The following is a 16229-nucleotide window of genomic DNA, read 5'->3' as shown; positions in this document are numbered from 1 at the left end:
ACAGACTAATGCCCAAATAAATGAATAAATAAATAAAAACCAAGTGGGTTTGCAGGAAGATTTCCTAAGTGAGGAATCTTTGCTCTCAAAGCTTTTGAAGGCTTTTCTTGCCATCTCTGCTGTTTGTTTTAAAGCAGCCGAGCCGGAGCCTGCGTTAATGTGGTTGATACATCAGACACCACTTTAGGGCCCAAAAGGGACAAGCCTAGTCTTTAGAAGACGTTTTGGCAGCGCGACACGCTCGGCTGAGTGTTCCGCTATGGGCGGCGCGGCTCGATGTAAATTCAATTTTTGAACGACGACGTGACTCAGGCTCTGATTGATTGATTGTGGAGGCGTGCAATGCTAGCTTGGGGGGGAAAAAAATCATGTCTGGTTTGACTTACATGTGTCCTCCAGTTTAAACAGGGATCAAATCCACAGTGTTGCACTGATACCATTTTTTTGGATCCCAAGACAGACTGCCGTGTGGTGTCAGTCGATACTCTAACAATGTTTGTTTGAAAAAAAATTATATATTTAGAATAGTAAATTACTGCACATTCACTTGACTGTACTAGTAAAGTGGCATAGCTTGCTCAGACACTGCTTAACTAATTGTCCACCATTGACGGCACTAGATGTCCAATCCATTTGAACTGGAAGGGTAACAGCGAATAAACATTTGTTCATTCGCTACCAACCCTCCCAGTTCAAATGGATTGGACGTATACTAGTGATAAACTAATTGGTGGGATGGGGCATCTTGGCCAGAGGCACACGATAGGACGTATATCATCATCTTGGAAAGGGCAACAAGTAGAGTTGTCCGGTATTATCGGCCGATTAAATCATTTTAAAATTATATTTCATGACATCGACATGTTTTTTTTTTGTTTTTGTTTTTTCCCATCGGTTTTAAGCCAATATGCATGTGAATATGTGATATCGCAGTGCCTTATTGGCACTTTGCACTTGATCCAAAAAACTGATGTTTGCACTAATTTGATTTGCACAATAAATATAGTGGTGCAATATAGGCACTTTTTCCCATAACTTTAGTTGATGTTCTCTTACTTTTCACAGAATGTTTATTTGGAAAAGTTTTAAGTTGTTACATTTATCATTATTAAAGCATCCATTGCGGCATCACAATACAATTAACCAAAATATGTTAAGTCCAAGACTGCAGTGGTATTGGATTTTTGGAGTTGAACAATATCAGTTAAACAGTCCTTATCGGACAACTTTAGCAACAAATGCTAACGGTGGTGCTCGTAGCTGGCGGCCATCTTGAGTAAGGGGCACCGGCGGTTAGAAACCCGATCTCAATAAGGACATATTCCACAGTATCGGCACGGTATTTCTTAGCAGACAAAGACAATTGCACGAGTCACTATGGCTAGGTTCATACTGCAGGTCTTAATGCATAAATCTGATTTTTTTGTCATATCTGTTCTTTTATTGCGTGCCCGTTCAGACTGCCTTTGTCCATTGAGCCCGTTCAAGTATTACGCATGCGCATTAATTCGCAGTCTGACACGCGCTGAGCAAGAAGACCCGCATGTGCAGAAGCATCAAAACAAATGACTACACATGCTGGCTGTCATCCGTCATTCCAGGGAGATCATATTTTGATTTCCAAAAAGAGTACACAAATAACAGACATAAATAATCCCCGTTTAGGATGATATTCAAAGTTTATATGGATCGATAGCATGTACGCACTGTCCGTGCATGTCACACACACATACGGACAGTTAGCCCCGACTCTCGGCCATGTAAGCAATCTTGAAATATTGCTCACATAAGAGCAGAGAGAAAACAGAGCATCCTCAGGCTTATACTTAACCCATTTTTATTTTTTTCTGACTGTTGTTAAGCCTGACCCATCCCCAAAAGCTGTGTTCAATGCAAGCTAGGCGCTAATAACGCATAGCTGCACCATTACCGTAGCGCCCGGTCTCTCTCGCTCTTTGATGACGTAATTCCAATCTGGGCGACTTGACAGTTCAGACAGCCGCGATATTCTGAACAAATGTGGCCCAGATCAGATTTAAACCACATACGAAACTGACTCAGATCGGTTTTGAAATGGCCCACTTCTATGTGACTTGTCCCATTCAGAAGTTAATGCCACACTCGAGTCGGAAAAACACGAAAAAATCGTATTCGTGTCTTAAGACCTACAGTATGAACTTAGCCTATGATCAGAGTACAAGTAAGTCCCGATTCTTACCTGTTGTGGACAAGTCAAGTCGAGACGAGTAACGAGGTTATGTCGAGTCAAGTCGAGTTGAGCAGAGTTACAAGGTTGTAAAGACGAGTTGTGTCAAGTCAAAATGTTGTCGAGTAGAGTCAAATCAAGTCGAGTCACAGGTTAGTCAAGGCCTCCATCACTGTTGCTCAGCCTTCCCACAAAGCCCTCAGGTTTATCTTTGAGGGTAACCTTCCTGTCAATGTAAGTTTATGTAAAAAAACAAACTATCTGATGAGGGGCTGGGGTCAGTTCGTAACAGAAAAAGTGTGACGATTGCAGGAGTGCCTAAATGTAAAAAAATATTGTTTTTCAGAAAGCCACAATCAACCCTTTCTGGATTCTTCACGGAACAAAAGTAAATAAAATAAAAATAATAATATAATATAATAATAACACTATTAATCAAACAGATAATAACCAAATAACCCTCCCTGAGTTCTTCACAGAAAAAGTCCAGAAAATAAATAACACTATTGAGAAAAAAAAAAATTCAAAATGCTGTCTGGTATTGTTCAGGGGGCCGGACCAAATGTCGGGGCGGGCCGTAGTTTGGGGACCCCTGTTAAAGGGTATGACAACACCTGGGGAAATGCTAATATTCCATCATTTATCCATCAACGCATGCCTTTTGAATTCGTATCATGCCACTTCGTGTAATTTCACACATTGCAACACCAAGAAAATGATAGAAATTAGGTCGATTGTTAAACTAAAACGACCCGCCCCCGAGATGCCGGAAATCTAGCATATTGTGTGCGTGACGTCACTATAAGGAAACAACCGGCTCAGTGCTTAGTACTGAATGGCGGCGATGATGGCGGACAATTTTGTTTCTAGTTGCAGCCACGAATCCGACGTAACGAACATTCTTCTAATGGTGACGAGGAGAGTTATGAACCTTCCTTTGGTGTTTTGGGTTATCAATTTGAGCCCAAACGAAAGCCAATGCAGCCTAATGAAAGGATCATTGAGGGCAGCAATCACGCTGATGAAACACCGGCGGCAACAGAAACACCGAATGCTTTGTTTTGCATTTCTTTTTATGAAGCTGATACACCGTGACCTTAAAATAGAGTAATGTATAGAATAATTATCATTTAATGTGCTATCATCGGTTTTCGCTCTGCCAACCGACACAAATATGAATGGGATTAGAGGATTTGTTTTATATATTTTACGAGCGATAATTTATACATGTGTCCAGTCCTATATCCAATGCGTGATATGTTTTTTTTATTATAAAAGAGTACTCACTCTGGCCATTTCCCTCCTTTGCTTTGCCTGGGTTGGTGGGGTGGTCTCATCAGAGCCAGTCATCGTCCTCTTTCTTGTTATCTCGGGACATTTAGGTGGCTGCGCGTGTAGGTGAGCACCGCATCTGCTTTCAGCAGCAATTTCTTAGCAAAACCTGATTTCATTTGTCCATAGTTCGTATAGCTTTCAGGTGTAAAATGTGCATTACACAAAACCGTGCCGGAGGCTGGGTCTGCAAAATTAGCCCTCTTAGCACTGACGAACTTTACTCATTGTCTGCGTAGTCCAGCTCTTTTTCTCGCATTCGGGAAGTCATGGGTACTACATTGCGTCAAATGGCTATTTTTAAACCACATAGCATAATAGGTTTGAACCATTTTAGCGATTTTTTGATAAAACACGAACGCAACTCTCTCGTCGATAAACAACGATGGCACCTGCCTCGACCTTTTGTTTCCTTGTTATGACGTCTCCGCCCCATTCGGCTGTTTCCGGAATACTTTCGGATATATTCATAATTTTCGATCTGTTTTCGATAATTGCTCATGAATGCGATTTATTTTTTTGTTAACTTTATTAATATTTGTTATCTTGCCACATAACGGTTCTATTGATATCTCACATCCCCTTAGTGTTTTCATACCCTTTAAAGTGTATTATTTACCAGTATATTGAAATGCATGCCTTTTAGTTTTTACGGTGCTTTCACGCTCAAGTGGGGGCGCCCTTGCGCTTCCTCACGCGAAGAAGAACGCGCCCACGTGAAGACGGGCGCGCTTACACACGAAGAAGAAATGCCGCATCCAAGCGAGTGAGCGATTTAGTGAGAGAGGGAAGCACTGCTACGAGCCTACGCTCTTTGTTAATGTTTGTAAAATATCTACAGAGGCAACACCTGTATGTATCATCTTTTGTGTTGTTGTTGTGTGTTTCCACTCGCGATCGGACACTTAAATCCAGTTGTGTAGTGGTTTGAACGATGTGCTAATGCTAGCAAACGCATGCTAACCGTTTTGTTATTACCGTATTAGTAGCTAATTAAAGATACACGATAATATCGGTCACCGATAATTATCGGCCGATAATGGCAATTATGACGTCACACAGATAATCCAGATAATAAAAAAATTCAACCGATAATGGAATCCGATAATTATATACTTGATTTAGCCTCCAAATGTGCGCAACCGAAGAATTCAGCACGCCGCCTCCTCAACCCCTCCCCTCCCTGAAGCCCCTGAGGGAGGAGGGGTTGAGGAGGCGGAGTTACACGACAAGAAGTAGTTGAATATTATGGCGGCTGTTACTAAAAAAACGACGCTCTCGCCATCTGCGAAACATGTACCGTAGAAGTTCCAGGAGGCAGAAAGAAAGCGTCCTCATTCACAACCACTAACCCAGCAGCCATTTAAAACTGCATCACAAAGATTTTTGGAACGAATACGAGGCTGCTGCTAGCTACCTAAATGACCCGAGAACCAAAGCCCTGGATAAAAAAATAATGCAGTTTATACGACCACCATTCTTCATGAAAAAGTGATGTCCAGTAAGCAAGCTTATCATGACGGCACAGTGGTTAGATGATCATTTAAACATGGAGAAAACGAAGTCAGCCAGTCAATAATGCATTCAGTATGTAAAATGACGAGCGGCCAGTTGACTTTGTAACACTGCCTTTATTTTCGGTTTAACAAAACTCAGGCACAAAACAACACGCACGCGGATGCGAGCTCCAACTCCGTCCAAATAGTACTGCCGTGTAGCAGTTTAGCTGCTGTAAAGCAAATGTCGTGAAAGCCGCAAATGTAAACAAAGCGCTGCAGAATGGGTACATGACATCTCGCTCTTTTGAGTTAATCATTTTCAGTGCAACAAAGCATATAACATTAGCAATCACTTTTCAAATTATTTAACTTATTTCTCTGCTCAATTACAGTCACAGTTGATAATCAAATTCTTAAATCAATATTCTGTAGCCACAAATATTATTCAAAATCTTTCCTTCTTCCAAGTTTTTTTTTAGGATTAGGTATAATAATGTATTTAGGGCTGCAGCTATCGAATATTTTAGTAATCGAGTAATCGACTGAAAATTCTATCGATTAATCGAGTAATCGGATAAAACTAATATATTTTTAGGTGAAGAGCAATTATACATATACATGAGAAAACAAAACATTTCATCTAATCTTGAACCATTTTCAGTCAATCAATGTCTTTATTTTCGATGTATATTGTTGAAAACAGCCAACAATTGCATCTCAGGTGTAACTAGAATTAAAAAAAAAAAAAAAAAAAAAAGACATTCACTGTTTTCACTCAAAAAACTTTTAGATCTTATTAATATATATATATATCTTACCTTAAAATGCCGTTACGCTTGATAACACACATCACTTAAAAGTTAGGATTTTTTCCCCACGTGTTTCAATTGAATTTCTCTTTGTGTCAAGCCATTTTTAAGTTCTAGTTAAGTTTTAAGTTAGTCTAAACTGTAAGTCCTGATAGGATTTTGAGTTTTTGCAGTGTTCAAAATAAATGTATGATACAGGCTGTATTGGAGCACATTAGGGACCAGTGCTACTTGGTGCTTTATCCAGCAATGACTACTGAGCTAAAATTGATAGTTAGCATGATTAAGTTTTTATTTTACACCCTCATCACTCCACAATGCTATGTTATGTTAAAGCCTGTATGTAAGACACGTTAGCCACGCATCGACAGTGGTCATAATTAATTGAAACCTAGCCCTCCGCAGGGCTAACGTTCCGTGAGCTAGTAGCGACAGTAACGTTAATCTTATTTATTAGCGCTTAGCGCTCTTTATTAGCGCTCTTTATTAGCGCTTAGCGCTGTACTGCTTTAAGATGGCGGCTGTTTACAAACGCTGCCCAGACGCGGCCGAGTCTGTCATTGCGCATCTAGTTCAACATACATGTGATCTCTATGAGACGCGCCAGACGCTGCCTGTTACCAATGTAGCATTGTGCGGGCTAGTATTTAGCAACGTCGGCGTCGTTTGTGGCGGCTGTCGGCTGCGGTAAGTTTTTTTTTTTTTTCCCTTCTTCCTCTCCGCACGTGACAGCGCGTTGTCCCGCATTAAAAGTAGTCCTAGCAAAACGTGATGCTTAGAGCTGTCAAAATAAACGATTACTCGAGGTGAATAAAATTACTCGGATCAATTTTTAAACTCGAGTTACTCGAGTTGCTCGAGTACTCGTTTCAGCTTTAAATGTATTGCTTAAAACAAGGCTGTTAAGATTATTTTCCGCTAGCTATTTTTCTTCCAAGAAATCTGAGAGAAATACACTTGAAGCGATGGCAGATAATTTCACTTATTGCCAATAGATTTACACTTAAAACTGACTAGTTTTAAGGAGGTGTGTTTTGCAGTGTATTAATGTTATATATGTTAGGAATGGCTTACTTTTAAAGGCATTTTTGTGCAACTTAGGTATTTACCCTGTAAGTAATTGTTGCCAAAGGTTTACCATTACAGAATGTCAGACAATCTGTCATTATTTAGATGTTTGAATTGACGACTTGTTCATATTTTATGTTGAAAAAAAGAGCAATAAATTATATTTTTGCACAGTGATATTTTCTTTTGTGTATACTTTAAAATTTTACATAAATCTTTTAATAGAATTATCGGCTTGACATTATCGGTTGGAATGAAGACGAAATTATCGGTTATCGGTATCGGTTGAAAAATGTATTATCGTGCATCACTACAGCTAATCATCGCTGATTTACGTTGATGCAAACCTGTTTGTTATTGGGGACGAAATTGATTTGTTTCATTTCTATTTTTAGTTTCACTCTTCAAGTGATGGTTGAATAAATTCAGCAAATTATACCAACGTCTTCTGTATCGTCATTTTGGACTTTAGCTAGCTGTATAGCCAGGACTAAGCCTTAGCGTCTCGGTGAGGACAGTGCAGTCTATTCCCTTCTGATGCAGTTATCTCCACCTTGCAATGACTGCATGTCGTTTTGTTGTAATTTTTCCTCGTGAAGTGAAGACACACTTTCGAGCGTTTGAACCTACGTGCTGTCATTGTTATGTTTACGGCTGCAATGCTCGTGCTAAACCATCGTAACCTTTCATTTTCACCCTCTTTCCTGGTGAAGTGTAGCCAAACTTTGGAGCAGGTGGTTCTTGGTGCCATGCTAGTTTGATGCGTCTGGACAACAAGACAGTCACGACGCAATATGCGTCTTTAGGAATCGTTAAAGGGATCGTTAAGGCTTTTTCATTGTGATATCGAGGCCTCGAAACACTAGGAACCGGTTCGGAATTGGAATCGGATTTTGATTCCCATCCCTAGTACTGATACTAGTATACTATCTATTGATAGAAACGTCTGAGCAATTGTATCAATTTTGTGAAAGGCGTACTTACTCAGGGTTTCCGGTGGCGAGGATGGCGGAGGAACTAAGGAGCTCATCATAGAGGTCGGCCCCCGACACAGGAAAGGCGGCGTGCTGGGCTAGCAGCACCCTGCGGATGGCCATCAGAGCCTGCCAGACAACAAAAGATGACATTTCACCTTCTGGCCATTGCTAAGTAATAGGCTCGCTTGGCATTGGCACGTATGTTAAGGTGTTTAATTAGTACATGGACGCCTTCCCAGGTGTCCGTGAATTTGGCTCGCGAGAGCTCATTACGAGAGGGAACAGGTTAGCAACAAGGTCGCTAACAGGTAACAGACGGCTCGAGCGAGGCTTGAATATTATTAACTCAAATTAACAGTGATAGATGTCCAATCCATTGGAACTGTGAGGGCTAGGAGTAAATGATCATGTGTTTTGTTGCAACGATTAATCGATTAACTCGAGTATTCGATTAGAAAAAAAGATTCTAATTAAATTTTGCTGCTTCGAGTGTTCGTTTAATTAAAGTGGCGTTGAAATGGTTTGTTTTTGAAAGTGTCTGCATTTAGTTTCATTGATTTGGGTGGATACACTGCCCTCTAGTCTGCCTCATCTTACATGGCCAAATCCAGCCGCTACCTGTTAAGACCAACATAAGCGAGGTTTTTGTTTGAGCTAATGTTTTTTAATGCATTTTTAATTTAGTTTAAAGGTATATTTAGCCATTTTTTGTGGGAATATGTGTCTGAACCATTTCTTAAGAGCATTGAAAAAAAAAAAAAAAAAAAAAAAAAAAAGTGGTATTTCATAGCATTTAAGCTACTGGACTTTTGCTATGTACAGTTGTGGTCAAAAGTTTACATACACTTGTGAAGAACATAATGCCATGGCTCTCTTGAGTTTCCAGTTATTTCTATAGCTCTGATTTTTCTCCGATAGAGTGATTGGAACAGATACTTCTTTGTCACAAAAAACATTCATGAAGTTTGTGTTTTTTATGACTTTATTATGGGTTAACAGAAAAAGTGATCAAATCTGCTGGGTCAAAAATATACATACAGCAACACGAATTAGCAATTTCTTGTGAGTGATTATTGACTTGAACAATCATTGACTTGAACAAGTCAGGAAAGTCACTTGAGCCATTTCAAAGCAGCTGCAGGTCCCAAGAGCAACAGTGCAAACAATTGTTTGTAAGTATAAAGTGCATGGCACTGTTTCGTCACTGCCACGATCAGGAAGAAAACGCAAGCTATCACCTGCTGCTGAGAGAAAATTGGTCAGGAGGGTGAAGATTCAACCGAGAATCACCCAAAAGCAGATCTGCCAAGAATTAGAAGCTGCTGGAACACCGGTGTCAGTGTCCACAGTCAAGCGTGTTTTGCATCTTCATGGACTGAGAGGCTGCCGTGCAAGAAGGAAGCCCTTGCTCCAAAAGCGGCACCTTAAGGCTCAACTGAAGTTTGCTGCTGATCACATGGACAAAGATAAGACCTTCTGGAGGAAAGTTCTGTGGTCAGACGAAACAAAAATCGAGCTGTTCGGCCACAATGCCCAGCAATATGTTTGGAGGAGAAAAGGTGAGGCCTTTAACCCCAAGTACACCATGCCTACCGTCCATGACATTATGTTCTTCACAAGTGTATGTAAACTTTTGACCACAACTGTAAGTTAGCCAATTGTTCTTTTGTTGTACATATTTAGATCCTTATTTGTTTATTTTTTTTCCGTTTGAGGCCCAGCTCAGGTATTTTGATTTTTTCATGTTTATCCGATTACTCAATTATTCAAACTAACTAGTTCATCGATTAATCGACTAATAAAATAATCGATAGCTGCAGCCCTAGTGTTTTATCAAGCAAAATGAAATTTTTAGGTAAGAAATAAGATTTTTTTAAAAAAAATAAAATCTAGAAGTTTTTGAGTGAAAACAGTAAAAAAGTTTTTTTTTTTGGTCACTTCTGAGAGGCAATTGTTGACTGTTTTCATCCATGTACATTGAAAATAAAGACATTAATTGACTGAAAATGGTTCAATATTAGATGAAATGTCTTGTTTTCTCGTGTATATTTATAATTGCTCCTTACCTAAAAAAAATGTTTTATCCGATTACTCGATTAATCGATAGAATTTTCAGTCGAATACTCGATTACTAAAATATTCAATAGCTGCAGCCCTAATCATGTGTGAATGCCATTGACGACGACAGACATCCAATGAATTTGATTGGGAGCCCTCCCGGTTCAAATTAATTGAATGTCTAATGCCGACAATAGTAGCGAAAGAGTTAAGGACGGAGGGACAGTATGACACGTGGCGACCAAAGCGGTCAGAGGTTCACAAACGGAAAGCGCCACGAGCCGAGGGAGGTCATAAATTGTCAGCTCGCACAAATGTCGAAGGGATTGGCAACAATAGACGCTGCAGGAGGTTTTTGCGCAATGGTTAAATAAAATGTTTTGTGGGCGACGGGGTGCCGAGACAATGGCTACGGGAGGTGAAACGATAAATTCCGGACCGGCCTTCCGTGACCTCCACCCACCCACGCATAGCAAACAAGGCCTCTCCCAAATGCCTCGTTTCATGATTATTTGCGCGGCGGGAAAAAAACTTTGCGGGAAAGAAAAATGAAGTTTCCTCTTGGCTGCCCATGAGGTCAACACAGAGAAATTTATATCCCGAGAGCTCGCCGCTCTTGTTTTTGGTGCAAATGATGAAAAAGTGAAAGGGCTCGCATGTTTTCATGAGTTCAAGCAACTAATGAGGCTTATGTGATATCTGGTGCTTAATAAGTGTGTATTTTGAAAGTTGGCCTGATATTTAGGGGAAAAAAGGTGGCACAGCATATGACTCACACACACTCAGGTTTATCCTTCTGTGGTGACATCACACACACGCAAAAAAAGCAACACTTGGCTGACATCATAGACTTGTACTCTATACCGTAACTCTTGGGACCAAAAAACGTATCTGAAAATGTGACCCATTTATTTGATGGTTGCCTCATTACAGTAGTTCTACATTTTTGGGGAAAAAAATGAGAAGTACAGTAAGACTGTTCGATGGGAGAAAGATTGTTACTTTGTTAGTCCAACGATAATTTTTTCTTGATTATTATTAACTCCATATCTGATCAGTTACTAATCTCGCTATTTTAACAGTTTTGAAATTTCATATTCAAAAATCTAAATTTCTAAATGTAATCCCAAATCTCACGTTACTTTTGATTGAAATGAGTATATATTTCAGGTCTTTCGACAAATAAAAAGTCGGTAATTGATTTTCATTTATAAATCTTGAACAAATAAGTATGTATATACAGTGGGGCAAATAAGTATTTAGTCAACTACTAATTGTGCAAGTTCTCCCACTTGAAAACATTAGAGAGGCCTGTAATTGTCAACATGGGTAAACCTCAACCATGAGAGACAGAATGTGGAAAAACAAAACAGAAAATGACATTGTTTGATTTTTAAAGAATTTATTTGCAAATCATGGTGGAAAATAAGTATTTGGTCAATACCAAAAGTTTATCTCAATACTTTGTTCTGTACCCTTTGTTGGCAATAACGGAGGCCAAACGTTTTCTGTAACTCTTCACAAGCTTTTCACACACTGTTGCTGGTATTTTGGCACATTGCTCCATGCAGATCTCCTCTAGATCAGTGATGTTTTGGGGCTGTCGTTGGGCAACACGGACTTTTAACTCCCTCCACAGATTTTCTATGGGGTTGAGATCTGGAGACTGGCTAGGCCACTCCAGGACTTTGAAATGCTTCTTACGAAGCTACTCCTTTGTTGCCCTGGCTGTGTGTTTGGGATCACTGTCATGCTGAAAGACCCAGCCACGTCTCATCTTCAATGCCCTTGCTGATGGAAGGAGATTTTCACTCAAAATCTCTCGATACATGGCCCCATTCATTCTTTCCTTTACACTGATCAGTCGTCCTGGTCCCTTTGCAGAAAAACAGCCCCAAAGCACGATGTTTCCACCCCCATGCGTCACAGTGGGTATGGTGTTCTTCGGATGCAATTCAGTATTCTTTCTCCTCCAAACACGAGAACCTGTGTTTCTACCAAAAAGTTCTATTTTGGTTTCATCTGACCATAACACATTCTCCCAGTCCTCTTCTGGATCATCCAAATGCTCACTAGCGAACCGCAGACAGGCCTGGACGTGTACTTTCTTCAGCAGGGGGACATGTCTAGCAGTGCAGGATTTGAGTCCCTGGCGGCGCATTTTGTTACTGTTAGTAGCCTTTGTTACTGTGATCCCAGCTCTCTGTAGGTCATTCAGTAGGTCCGCCCCGTGTGGTTCTGGGATTTTTGCTCACCGTTCTTGTTGTCGTTTTGACGCCACGGGGTGAGATCTTGCATGGAGCCCCAGATCGAGGGAGATTATCAGTGGTCTTGTATGTCTTCCGTTTTCTAATAATTGCTCCCAAAGTTGATTTCTTTACGCCAGTGCTTCTCAATTATTTTCTGTCACGCCCCCCTAAGGAAGACGTAAATGTTTCGCGCCCCCCCCAAACTCTCTGCCGCCACTGTAAATAGTATCATTTGTCTATAAAATTACTATTATAAATACGCATCTGCCTAACATTGTGTCCTTTTTTTCTAATAAAGAAAAAAAGTAACATAGATCAACTCATAATAAAGTATAACTTTATTAACATTGTTTTGTTTGTAACAGAGAAGACTTGACGTGCATCAATTTGCCTGAATTTAAAAAAAAAAAATCACCTCCAAACTAAAAAATACACTCATGGTACATTTTTGACCATTTGATACAGAAAAATAAAATGTAATAAAATCAGTAAATAATAACAAGGCGGCACGGTGGCTGAGTGGTTAGCACGTCTGCCTCACAGTTCTGAGATCAAGGGTTCAATCCCGGGCTTCGGCCTTCCTGTGTGGAGTTTGCATGTTCTCCCCGTGCCTGCGTGGGTTTCCTCCGGGAACTCCGGTTTCCTCCCACATCCCAAAAACATGCATGGTAGGCTGATTGAACACTCTAAATTATCCATAGGTGTGAGTGTGTGCATGAATTGTTGTGTGTCTCCTTGTGCCCTGCGATTGGCTGGCAACCAATTCAGGGTGTCCCCTGCCTACTGCCCGAAGTAAGCTGGGATAGGCTCCAGCACCTCCGCGACCCTCGTGAGGAATAAGCGGCATGGAAAATGAATGAATGAATGAATAATAACAAATTAAAATTGATTAGAAACATTCACTCATGAGGACAATATGCCAAAAAATTTGACCGAAAAAACAAAACTGAACAAAAGAAAAAAAAAAAGTGTCCTTGGACAGGACAGTTTTTACTTTTGCTGCTCACAGTATTTACCTCCTTTGCAATGGTGTGGAGTTACTTTGCAATGAGCATGCTAACAATGCTCACTGGCTTACTGATATAACACTGACAAAGCAGGACGATTGTTGGCAATATTCGGCACGTTTTCACTGAAAAAATCAAGCGGCTTAACAATGAGATTGGGGTCTAATGTCTTTAAGTGGCGTCTTAATTGATTTGGCTTCTGGCTGTCTGCTATAATTATTTTTAGACAAAGTAAACAGTGGTCTTTCATCATCACCCACTGTATTAAAAGTCAAAGCTAAAAGGCAAACGGCACGAAAAAAGCGCATTCACGGTGGCCGAGGTAGAACCGTAGGTGAGGGCGGTCGTCGTGACGATCCCAAGCCGAAAATGGCACTTCTCGGGCTGCGACGTGAGAACCGGACAAGACAGTGGGCCGCTGCGTGAGTGAGTCCGGTCGGAAAACGGCTATAGAAAACGGTGGTAGCACACTGCTCTTCATATCTGTTGTCTGTGTGTGCTGAGTGCTCTTCCTTAGTTCAAAAATACTGCGCGCACTCTGAAAATGAGAGCGCCACTGCCACCTACGGAGTGGATGTGCAAGTACACTTTATTCCAGTACGGCAAAAAACAACAACAAAAAAAACATGTTCCCCGAGGTCACATGCGCCCACCCTGGCATCGCTCTGCGACCCCCCCAGGGGGGCGCGCCCCACTATTTGAGAAGTACTGCTTTACGCCAAGCGTTTTACCTATTGCAGATTCAGTCTTCCGAGCCTGGCGCAGGTCTACAATTTTGTCTCTGGTGTCCTTCGACAGCTCTTTGGTCTTGGCCATATTGGAGTTCGGATTGTGACTGACTGGGACATGTGTCTTTTATACCTATACACATATTATATATATATATATATATATATATATATATATATATATATATATATATATATATATATATATATATATATATATATATATTAGGGCTGTCAAAATTATCGCGTTAACGGGCGGTAATTAATTTTTTAAATTAATCACGTTAAAATATTTGACGCAATTAACGCACTTGGCCCAGCTCAGACAGATTTAAATGACAGAAGAGTGAAAGGCCCACTTGTTAATTGTGTTTTGCGGAGTTTTGCTGCCCTCTGCTGGCGCTTGGGTGCGACTGATTTTATAGGCTTCAGCGCCCAGGAGCATTGTGTAAGTAATTATTGACATCAACAATGGCGGGCTACTAGTTTATTTTTTGATTGAAAATTTTACAAATTTTATTAAAACGAAAACATTAAGAGGGGTTTTAATATAAAAATTCTATAACTTGTACTATCATTTTTCCTTTAAGAACTACAAGTCTTTCTATCCATGGATCGCTTTAACAGAATGTTAGTAATGTTAATCCCATCTTGTTGATTTATTGTTATAATTAACAAATACAGTCCTAATGTACCGCATGTTGAATATATATATACATCTTGTGTCTTATCTTTCCATTCCAACGATAATTTACAGAAAAATATGGCATATAAAATAGATGGTTTGAATTGCGATTAATTACGATTAGTTAATTTTTAAGCTGTAATTAACTCGATTAAAAATTTTAATCGTTTGACAGCCCTAATATATATATATATATATATATATATATATATATATATTAAAACAGGTGCCATTAATACAGGTAACGAGTGGAGCCTCGTTAGGCCGCGTTAGAAGAAGTTAGACCTCCTTAACAGCCAGAAATCTTGCTTGTTCATGGGTGACCAAATACTTATTTTCCACTCTATTTAGGAAATAAATTATTTAAAAATCAAACAATGTGATTTTCTGTTTTTTTTCCACATTCTGTCTCTCATGGTTGAGGTTTACCCATATTGACAATTACAGGCCTCTCTAATCTTTTCAAGTAGGAGAACTTGCACAATTGGTGGTTGACTAAATAGTTATTTTCCCCACTGTACATTCATTTTATTATTTTTTTTCAAGGATGAAACGACATTGAAATTGTTTCTATCGGTAAAAATATATGCATACAGTATACATACAGTACCCTCCATAATTATTGGCACCCCTGAAAAAGATGTGTTTTTTAGCTTCTAATAATTTTTTAAATTCAAATAATATGGGACCTTAATGGAAAAAAAGAGAAAAATCCAACCTTCAATACTTTCCAGTTGAAGCCTGGGACCATTTGTATTTTTGTGTGTTTTTTTAATTATACTTTGGGGCGAAAAAAGTGAAAACCCATGTCTTATATGTATCTCTTTCCAATGATGAATCTGAATACATAAATTTACCCCCCCCCCCCATATATATATATATATATATATATATATATATATATATATATATATATATATATATATATATATGGGGGGGGGCGTGACTTCGCTGTTTTTCACTTATCGCGGCGGGTTCTGGCCCATTAACCGCAAAAAACGACGGATCGCTGTATTTTTTTTAAATGGTACATTTATTAATGTAAATTTTCTTTTTGATGTAGTTTTGTCGTGTAAAATGCTCGAACTGTATCCATAGTAGGCTACTTTTTTAATTTAAAAAAAAAAAGCATTTATTTTTTAAAAAGCCTTTTGGGACCGTTTGACATAAGAGTAGTATAGAAGTTTCATTTTCCCCCTGTAAAACGTATAAATAGATAGATACCGTATATGACGCCGAACATTTTCGTGCAAGGTCCTCGATGTCCGACGAGACATAGTCTTCCACTGTGTGACAGACCAGATGCAAAAAAAATATACATTTTGTCTTTTAAATGAGCAGTTTTCTTTTTTCATGAAGGCTTGCTCACCTGTTTTGACGTGAACGTCTCGCAAACGACGAACCAAATCTTGATCCAGTCCAGGGCACATCCCTTCTCGCAATAGCACCATGAATAAAAATAAAAAATCTGAGAAATATTGAGTCGCAAGTGTGAAAAAAGCTCATTTCTCGAGCTAGCGTGCTTGTGTTTGTAGCATTTATGAAGTTCGCTAGGGGGAAGTTTACCGCCTGGTGACGTCACTATATTGTATAAAGTACTTATTTGGAGAA

The 16229-nt window shown here is 39.6% G+C and overlaps 1 protein-coding gene across 2 annotated transcripts in view; it reads right to left on the bottom strand.

The window, feature by feature from the left end:
* Positions 1-16229, bottom strand: part of rad51d (RAD51 paralog D) — a 22854-nt gene extending 6625 nt beyond the window's left edge. For both annotated transcript variants that reach the window (XM_057820815.1, XM_057820816.1), the window contains exons 1-3: positions 15988-16229; positions 15843-15904; positions 7899-8017 (exon numbers count right to left, since the gene is read on the bottom strand). In XM_057820815.1, coding sequence (XP_057676798.1) covers positions 7899-8017; positions 15843-15904; positions 15988-16069 — 263 coding nt within the window. In that variant the 5' untranslated portion in view covers positions 16070-16229. The remainder of the gene's footprint in view (positions 1-7898; positions 8018-15842; positions 15905-15987) is intronic.

This window comes from Corythoichthys intestinalis, chromosome 18, assembly GCF_030265065.1.
Source record: "Corythoichthys intestinalis isolate RoL2023-P3 chromosome 18, ASM3026506v1, whole genome shotgun sequence".
In the NCBI taxonomy this organism is placed as follows: Eukaryota; Metazoa; Chordata; class Actinopteri; order Syngnathiformes; family Syngnathidae; genus Corythoichthys; species Corythoichthys intestinalis.
This window is presented reverse-complemented; position numbering and strand designations above follow the sequence as displayed.